The following is a 10000-nucleotide window of genomic DNA, read 5'->3' as shown; positions in this document are numbered from 1 at the left end:
CTGGATCACAGATCGCACCCTGATTCCGTCGCAGGCCACAGCCGACGCACTGGCAGATTCTGGGCCAGCCCCACATGCCGATTTTAAAGCTGCCCAAAAACAATTATTTTAGGCTTCAAAATATACCCACGCTAGTGGGTTAATCTCACACAAATGCAGTACAACTCCTTCATATTTAGTTATTGTTACCAAGTGACATACTGAAATATATGGAAATGCAAAAGCAAAATAATATTGAAACTGAAAATCTGAGCCAAAAATGGTATTTCATATGATAACAAAAAAATGTAAAAATTTGAGACATGATTCAGCCATAGCTGATTTGAAATGGTGCTGTGTGAACAAACGAAAGAGTGAACTACATCTCAAAAGTACAGACTACCAGAAGGATCCCCATAGGAACCAAAAACCTTTTTAACCTGGGGGCTATGCCCCCAGACTGCCTTCCGTCTACCATATGCCAATGCAGAAGAAATTCTACAGTTGGGACACAGTTATTGTATTTCACTGTGTTTAGTGCTATCCCCAATATCATAACAATTTCAGTGAGAGATCGATTTCATCACAAAGTAAAGTAGGCCCCTGGTAGGGAAAAGTATTTCCCTACCAGTGGCCGAGCCCCTGGTTGGGAAATACGGCACTCAGGAAGTGGTCCAAGGGCAGAGCCCCTGGTAGGGAAATACGACGATCAGAAGGGGTTAGGAAGTTCTTTGGTTCCTATGGTGATCTTTGTGATAGATTACGCGTCTAGGCTGGGTTTGCCTGTTCATTCGTTCACGCAACGCACGGGTTAAATCTTTATGGCCAAATCTTGTCTCGGGTTTTTCATTTTTAGTCTTTCTTCACCTTTAAAATCCCTGCAGTGAGCAAAATTGTCCTTACCCCTCTCCCTCTAAAACCCGATTCCTAACAGGATCCCCCAATATTGTTGACTGGAGTTGGCGACTTTATCTCCGACAAGTGCAGTTATGTTGGAAATAATCACCGAATACAGAAATACTTTATACTACACTGTACTTCTAAGAAATTGGTCGTGACATCACGAGCTATATGCGCCAAGACATTTTATGTTGGGTTCCTACTCAGCGAAGTTGTTTGCTTTGATGCAAGGAGGGCTGGACTTTGTCACTGGAAGCACAAGGGGACTTAGTCTCCACATTTTCATTGTTTAACTCAAATAGGTTCAATACTGCACATCAATTTTAATAGCAATGAATGTATTTTTTCATTGCCTACAACACAACAATCTTCAATTTTTTCCTAGTCGGTTGGGTCCTTTTGTAATTTTTTCTAATAAAAGATAACTGATTTCAGTATCACTGGATTCCTCTCACTGTCTACAATACAAATATGTAGGCTTTATTGTGCAGAAACTCCCCCAATCTCCACATTCTTAGCCTCAATAGCAAGGGGGAGCATGAAAGCCACCAGGGAAATTGCCCCCATGGGGGCTGTCACACCCCAATCCCCACCCAGGATTACAAAGAATCCTCTATATAATCATGGCAGAAGAAAATGTCGGACAGACTTGGCATCACAGTTCCTACATGGTGATCGTATGCTCTCTCCTGCTGTGAATACATGAAAGATTCTTTGTTTTCCTGGGCAGGGTTTGAGGGGCAGCAGCACCCTATGGGGTGGTCGTAGATCCCTGCATTAGAGAATATAGTGACTGATTCTGTGAACATTATCTACATTTTACTTAACAAATTCTCTGGTGGCTTTCATGCCCTCCCTGTAATCGGGGCCAAGAATGTGGGGGTTTGGCAGGGTTACTGGGAATATTTTTTGTGTATTTGTAAACTTGACAGTGAGAGGAATCCAACAGTACCTAAATCATGATCCATTATTATCAGTAGAGGAAGTATTAGAAAAAATTACCCATACTCTGCCTTACAATTGCTCTGTTTGTGGGGTAAGCAGGATTTCTGCAGCATGTCCTTAATTACTTATATGAGTGGTAGAGGGTGAGCAAACTCTATCAGTACCAGCACCTTCATGATTTATCTTGCATTGGAATTCTGAAGTTACTCAAATCAAAAAGCAAATAGGACAATATAACAAATCAAATAACACACATATTACACAAAGAAAACCAAACAATGCAAACATACATACCTCTTCAAAGTTTCCCTGACAGTACTTCTGCGCCTGAGGGATGTGAAAAGCCTCGTCTATAAAGGGCTTTGGCTGCACTGTGTAAACCACCACGAAAAACACGTAAGTGACAGCCGTAAAAGTGCCAGTGACGAGAGGAAATATGAAGGAAGGCTGCGTTACTCCTCCCATGGCGATTGCTCAAGGGTTGCCGGGGGGATTTCTGTATGAACAAGAGACGTCCGACTTGCTGCGGGACTTCTGATCCGGTGAATGGAGTCTGACTTGGGCGTTGAACAGCTCAAGCGGGGACACAGAGGTGCCGCAAGCCGTCCTCCAGCGGGGTTGAACGGTTGGAATTCTTGTTGTTGTTTTGCTCGGGTCGGCTTCTCGCTGCGCGCCAAGTTTGAACGCGATTGACGTCTTGCGGCCGGGTTGTTGAAATTGTACGAGGCCCGACTCAATGAATACTCATACCTATGAACATATATATGCACAGAAGTAAATGCATATGTGTTTATCTATCTGATAGATATACATTTATCTATCTACCTGTCCAGTAGAAATGCAAGATGGATTTATTTCTGTTTATCTGAAAAAAATAATAGAAAAATATATAGAGAGATTATCATTTATCTTGAAAAAAAAAGATGATTGAATGTAGTCATTCGACAAAAATAGTTGTTGAACTTTGACCACCAGAGAGATTGAAAATAGATAAATACAAGCAATATTTACAAATATTATCATCTGCGCCTTCCGTGTACCATAAGATTTTTTATATTGCCTTAATCATAACCATTTCCTTTATCATTATTATGGTTATTATTCTTTACGGCGTATGGCTAATCGCGCCTGGGGATTCAAAGGTTTGCGATTCGCATGCAATGTTGACCGGCTGGTTCTGTTTCTATAGTGTTTTCCTCTCCTTTTACTGTTTGTACATTTTTATTTGTATCTTCTATATTTTCTTCTTCTTGTCTTGCATTTGCTGTCCTTTGTTGCCTGGTGAAGTTGCTAGGAATCTGCGGGCTGGTTGTATCGATTTTTTTTTCTTTATCTTATCGCCTATCCTCATTATTTTTGTAGCCTGTCTTTTTCTTTCATTTTCAGTTTTCTCCCATGTTTTCTCCTGATTATTATTTTTTTCTTTTCTATTTTCTTTATAGTTTGATTTTCTTCTTGTCTTTCCTTTATCACATTGATTATTCATTTTCACGAACAGGGTTGTGAATATCTATTCTTGAAATATTTATGTGAAATGTGGTGTTAGTATCACTGATAAAATACACGTATATTTTTCCAGTCACTGAAGATCTGACACGTTTGCATTTGTATTCTCACTGTCAAGAAAACAATCATCAACATAATAAGATCATAGTCAGAGCAGAATGCATATAAAGATAAATAAATAAAAGCGAACTTCTTACTATCAATAATGACAGGAATGAATGAATCCCTCAACGTAAACAAAACCACGTGACTACAAACCCCTCGCTTGTTATTTTGAGATTGGTTAATCTCTCTGTTTGACATACTTTTTAATCAATTTCTTTTGGGTCTTGGGTTTGCTTTCGAAGGTGACACTCTGTGGTATAGATAGGTAAGTGTCTTAAAAATACACCGACTAGTTAGCTCATGTCATGAAATTCCCTCACAATGCACTCATTAATAACCCGAAAAGATTCATGTTTAGCTGTTGTATTTTGTAGTTTTTCATGTTAAATATTCCTAGGGAGCACAGTGCTAGAATGCAATGAAGGCAGTGTTAAATACAATTGTTTTTTCTTCATTGTTTACCTTTCTCACAGAAATGATGCAAATTGCTGTTGGAAGTTAATAAGTTTTAGATAGATATTGCTGAGCTACATCCATAAATGTCATTGAATTTTCTATTCATGTAGATTAGTACCCTATATGAGCTTTATAATTGGTTATATATTATGTCTTTTGTTTTTCTTTACTTTGCGACTTCTTGCATAAATTAATAGCAAGTTAGCTAACCAACTAGAGTTTACGTGTTTACCAAATAACCTGACTTAAGCTAGCCTTTGCCGAATCCTACCATTTAGATTTAAAAAACATAATCTTGCCAATGAATAACTAAACCTAATCTAACCTAAAGAAGCCTAGCCTAGCATATCTTAACATATCATAGCCTAACCCAGCATACCCTAACATATTGTAGCCTAGCCCAGCATAACCTAACATAATGTAGCCTAGCCCAGCATATCCTAACTTATCTTAGCCTAACCCAGTACATTTCAACATATCGTAGCATAGCCCAGCATATGCCAACATATCATAACATATTATATACCAGCCCAGCATATCCTAACATAGCATAAAAAGCCTTGCATATCCTAACATATTGTAAAAAAGCCTAGCATATTCTAACATATCGTAGCCTAGCCCAGCATATTCTAACATACTGTAGCCTAGTCCAACATATCCAAACATATTATATCCCATCCCAGCATATCCTAACATACTGTAGCCTAGTCCAGCATATCCCAACATATTGTGAAAAGCCTAGCATATCCAGCCTTGCCCAGCATATTCAAACATATCATAACCTAGTCCAACATGTCCTAACAAGCACATCCTAACATATCGTAGCCTAGCCAGTCTAACTCAGCCTAGTTAAAGGAATACTTTATGAAATATATTGATGATATAGCAGTGTTATTATTGACTTTGCTATTTGAGCTAGAAAATTCCTGCTTTAACTTTATAGCACAAAATTGGAGGTTCATCTGTCATTATTGGTTCCTTTAAGCATAGCAAATGAATATGGATTTTTCTTGTTTTTTGTGATTTGGTTTGTTTTTTAATATAATACCCTGCATATACATTGGCAAGTAAGAAAAGCAGAATTTTTAGGAAATGTTTAACAAAACAACCCAGGAGATGCTACCAGTCAAACAACCTAATCTGATCTCATTTTACCTGGGCAGTATATGTTCTTTTCTTATAAAATGAAAATTGGAACTGACAAATCAAAATCTAACTTATGAGACTTGAAAATATCACAACCCATTTTCATTTCAGTGAGATCAGATTGGGTTATTTGGCTGGTAGCATCTCCTGGCTTGTTTCGTTAGACATTTCCTAAAGATTCAGCTTTTCTTACTTGCCAATGTATATGCAGGGTACTATATTAAAAAACAAACCAAATCACAAAAAACAAGAAAAATGCTTATTCATTTCCTATGCTTAAAGGAATAAATAATGACAGATGAACCTCTAATACAGACAGACAGACACACACACACACACACACACACACACACACACACACACACACACACACACACACACACACACACACACACACACACACACACACACACACACACACACACACACACACACACACACACACACACACACACACACACACACACAAATATATATATATATATATATATATATATATATATATATATATATATATATATTATATATATATATGTATATGTATATATATATATATATATATATTATATTATATATATATGTATATATATATATATATATATATATATGTATATATATATATATATATGTATATATATATATATATATATATATATATATATATATATATATATATATATATGTATATATATATATATATATATATATATATATATATATATATATATATATATATATATATATATATATACATATATATATATATATATATATATATATATATATATATATATACATATATATATATACGTATATATATATATATGTATATATATATATATGTATATATATATATATATATATATATATGTATATATATATATATTATATATATGTATGTATATGTACATATATATATATATATATATATATATATATATATGTACTTGTATATGTATATATATATCACCATCACTATCATCATCATCACCATCACCATCACTATCATTGTCACCACTAAAATCACCATCATCATCATTATCATCATCCATTACTTCTTTTTGTCTTTTCTTTTTTTTATGACGTTATGAAATTGAAGTGATTGTTTTGTGGGCTGATGTGCTACACTTGTGTCATATTAGTTCATTCTTTTGTATATTTTGCTGCAATTATTCAGTATTATACATTAGCAATTCTCTGTCCTGTTGAAACAAATCAAGTAAACTTTTTACGAAAATATTACAGATTCAGCATGAGTGTCACAGTGACCCTTGAAGATGAGGCACAGACGAAGTGCCATGTGCTTTTGTACGAAATTGAAAATGCAGCAGAAGTGCGACAACTCATTATGAAGGGACAGGTTGAAGCAAGTCTCATTAAGCCAGAAATGGTAAGTGGGCGGATTTTCATTTATTTACCAAGAAATGCAAGTGCACACGCCAACAAACAGACTCCTACTCACATTCACACACAAGCACACATGTACATGCACTCATTTTCTATGTGATACTGACTGACTGACTTATTTACTTGTGTACACAGAAGGATAGTCTTGAATAAAGTATTTGAATAGGACATATATGTAATATGAAACAATTAAAGACAAGAATGAAGTGAAAATGTTATATATTATTCACAGATTGTTGACTCTTTCCAAGTCATTGTTGCAGCTAACAAGGCTGTACGGTGTTTGGCTCTCAAGAAGATGACAACAAGATCGGTTTTTGCAGAGATTATTTACAACTTGTCACCCACAAGAACTGTAAGTACTTAGAATTTCTTGTGTATTTTTTTTTATTGATTTTTCCAAGTGACAAATGATAATGAAACAAAAAATAGGTATGTTCTTTCCATTAGATAACAAAGCAAATATGAAATGTAGGATGTGATTTTGCTTTGAAACTTCATAATAGATTTTCATTTTATGGAGGGGGGGATTTTAAGACTATTAAATAATTTTCACTCATTATTTTGGTTTCATTAATATTGTTAATATCATTAGCATTCTTTATTATTTTCATTGTCACTATTAACTATTAATATCATTATGACTAATTCCAGTATTTGTACCATTACTATTTTTATCTGTAATCCTCATAATACAATCAAAGTGATCTCTCAGCCATCCACAGTACAAAGGATTTCAAATATGGCTTTTATTTTATATATATATTTTTTTGTATGACCTGTGGTTTCCAGATTACAGAATCCCTAAAGAACTTCGGGTTAGGGGACGATGACAAACATATCCTGGCTGTTGTCTTGGATGACGGCTCCGGAGAGAAGTTAAAACAACTACAGGGACAAATTAAAGGAAAAGTGAGTAATGTAGCAATAGGCAGCATTATTTCTTCTCTCTTCTCTTTCTGGAAAATATTTGTTCTTTATAGACTTCAGTGATGAAAGTATGTTGTTCTCTATGAAGCACTTTGCTAAAGCAAGACTGAGTGATAGTCACTAATGCTAATTCATACTTTGTAATGAATTCAGTAACAGTTAGATTATATGAATGTAAAGATTGTCACTGAATGTAAATCTTTATTGCAGGAAATACCAGTAGCAGAGCTTTCGTCCCTGACCAACAAAAGCAAAGTAACAGAGACTTACAAGGTGACACCCTCAGAACTAACAGTTAGCAGTCTTGTGGATGCTGTTGTCTCCCGAATGGCATGCAAGGAGTTTCTTCTGTTGTAGCAAACTGAATGTAAAAAAGTTCTTTGATTTATTTGATTTAACTTAATTATTAATAATAACACATCTCGATTTTGATGCTTTTTTTTTCTTCTCATTCCTTTATGTCTACTGAAGTTGAAATGCAGAAGGGTAAAGGGGTCCACTTTACTCACTGGATGTGGAGTGGAACTCTAAAATCTATTATTCCAGAAAAAATATAACAATTTATAACAATATTTATTTGTGAATAACATTATCAGCGACAGTTATTAAACATACTTGAAAATTACTTGTTACAATGAGTAAAATATTCTTATGCAAAGTTTGCCATAATATCGTTTTTCAAGCTACATATAAAAGTACTGTAAGGGATACCTACTCATTTTTCAAACCTACTTTAACCTTACAAACTAGTGCTCATATAGAATTCATTTCACGGAGAGCAAAGAAAATACAGAGAAATGTAGACTGGCGCTAAAATATGAGAGAGAGAGACAGAGAGACACAGTAAGTGTCTCTTACTTAGAGGGAGTCAGAGTAAATGAGAGTAAAGAGAAGAGAAGAAAAATTGAGGGAGTAAATAACAGCGAACCAGTATGGTTGTTTTTTTATTTTTGATTTACTTATTCTTTTCTGTGTGAGCAAGTATGAATACCTACATATACTGGGGGATAATGGGATAATGAGAAAAACGTGTGATATAGGAACTTTGCCCTTCATCTCTCTTTCATCATCCCCAAACACAATTCTTAACATACAACAAACACAAGTTGGACAATAAAAACAACATATATATAATAATTTATTACAAATTGTTTCTACTTTGTAAACCAAATAAGAAAAAGAAAAAAAATGGAGTAAAAGGAGTAAAAAGTGTTATTTAATGATCAATACATTTAATGCATTTTGACATATGCTCTCTTAATCTTGACGGGATCTACAGGTCGGTCATTATTATCTGTCTCCACCAAGCCCATTCTCTTTATCACCTGCATTCCACTGGATACACGACCTGATGAGGTAAAAGTAATAAAATTTTAATTACTATTAGTGGTAGTACTATGGTCATTATTGCAAGTGATGATGATGATGATGATGGTCATGGTGATATTAGTGGTAGTACTATGGTCATTATTACAAGTGGTGATGATGATGATGATTGATGACTGATGATGATGATGATTGATGATTGATGATGATGGTCATGGTGGTGATAACGATGATGATCACTATTTCTAATTACTACTATTTACTAATTTCATCCTGATTATATGGATAAATTCATATTACTTTCTGACATTTAAAAAAAAATGCATTTACACTTATATATACAAGGATATTAAAAAGACAACAACGGTCGCATAATAAACAGAAATAAGTGGACACACACACACGCACACACACACACACACACACACACACACACACACACACACACACACACACACACACACACACACACACACACACACACACACACACAATTAAATCCTACCCAATATCCTACCCACACACAAAAAATAATAATAATAAATAAAGAAAAAAAAATACACATGCAGTACACAAATGCACAAACAATATATACCAAAACCAACCCCTTCTCCCTCTCCCTGCCTCCATCCCTCCCTCTCAACCCCCCACCTAACCCACCAAAGATGGTGTGCTTGCCGTCCAGCCACTGCGTCGGCGCGAGGGTCACGAAGAACTGGGACCCGTTGGTGTTGGGCCCCGCGTTGGCCATGGACAGCAGGCCGGCCCCCGTGTGCTTGAGTTCGTCGTGGATTTCGTCGTTGAAGTGCTTGCCGTAGATGGAGGCCCCCCCGCGCCCCGTGCCTGTTGGGTCGCCGCCTGGGAAATGCAGATATATATGTATTAATAGGTGGAATAATGATAAATAAATAAAAGGCGGGCAATGGCACTATCGTGTGCTAATAAATAAATAAAAGAGGGTAATGGCACTATCGTGTACTAATGATAAATAAATAAAAGAGGGCAATAGCACTATCGTGTACTAATGATAAATAAATAAGAGGAGGGTAATAGCACTATCAAAATACCTCGAAAGACGAAAAGTTAGGAATAAAAAGATGCAATATCACATATTAACACACATAATAAATAAATAAATATATAAACAAAAGGAGAGGGTAGTAGCACTCTACAGACATGCCGGTAAAGAAAGAAAGAAAGAAAAAAGAAAAGTAAGGAGTAAAAAGAAAAAAGAAATATTTGCATGGATGACCTTTCCTATGGGAAACGAAAAAAAACAGCAAAAATACGGTAAACTAAC

At 35.3% G+C, this 10000-nt stretch overlaps 3 protein-coding genes across 3 annotated transcripts in view; 1 reads left to right on the top strand and 2 right to left on the bottom strand.

Annotated features, from left to right (window-relative positions):
- The window catches only part of Alg10 (alpha-1,2-glucosyltransferase Alg10), a 7665-nt gene extending 5156 nt beyond the window's left edge, over nt 1-2509 (bottom strand). Inside the window, exon 1 of the mRNA XM_070115297.1 lies at nt 2119-2509. Coding sequence (XP_069971398.1) covers nt 2119-2289 — 171 coding nt within the window. The 5' untranslated portion in view covers nt 2290-2509. The remainder of the gene's footprint in view (nt 1-2118) is intronic.
- An 892-nt stretch (nt 2510-3401) lies between these two features.
- LOC113822763 (EKC/KEOPS complex subunit Tprkb) lies at nt 3402-7804 on the top strand. Its single transcript, XM_027375303.2, has 5 exons — nt 3402-3700; nt 6283-6427; nt 6677-6799; nt 7237-7356; nt 7585-7804. Exons 2-5 carry the CDS (start codon nt 6290-6292, stop codon nt 7729-7731), a joined length of 528 nt encoding a protein of 175 aa, XP_027231104.2. The 5' UTR covers nt 3402-3700; nt 6283-6289; the 3' UTR covers nt 7732-7804.
- A 695-nt stretch (nt 7805-8499) lies between these two features.
- The window catches only part of Cypl (peptidyl-prolyl cis-trans isomerase-like 1 Cypl), a 19343-nt gene continuing 17842 nt past the window's right edge, over nt 8500-10000 (bottom strand). The window contains exons 3-4 of the mRNA XM_027375304.2: nt 9361-9558; nt 8500-8722 (exon numbers count right to left, since the gene is read on the bottom strand). Of these exons, the coding sequence (XP_027231105.1) occupies nt 8607-8722; nt 9361-9558 (314 nt within the window). The 3' untranslated portion in view covers nt 8500-8606. The remainder of the gene's footprint in view (nt 8723-9360; nt 9559-10000) is intronic.

This window comes from Penaeus vannamei, chromosome 37, assembly GCF_042767895.1.
Source record: "Penaeus vannamei isolate JL-2024 chromosome 37, ASM4276789v1, whole genome shotgun sequence".
NCBI lineage: Eukaryota > Metazoa > Arthropoda > Malacostraca > Decapoda > Penaeidae > Penaeus > Penaeus vannamei.
This window is presented reverse-complemented; position numbering and strand designations above follow the sequence as displayed.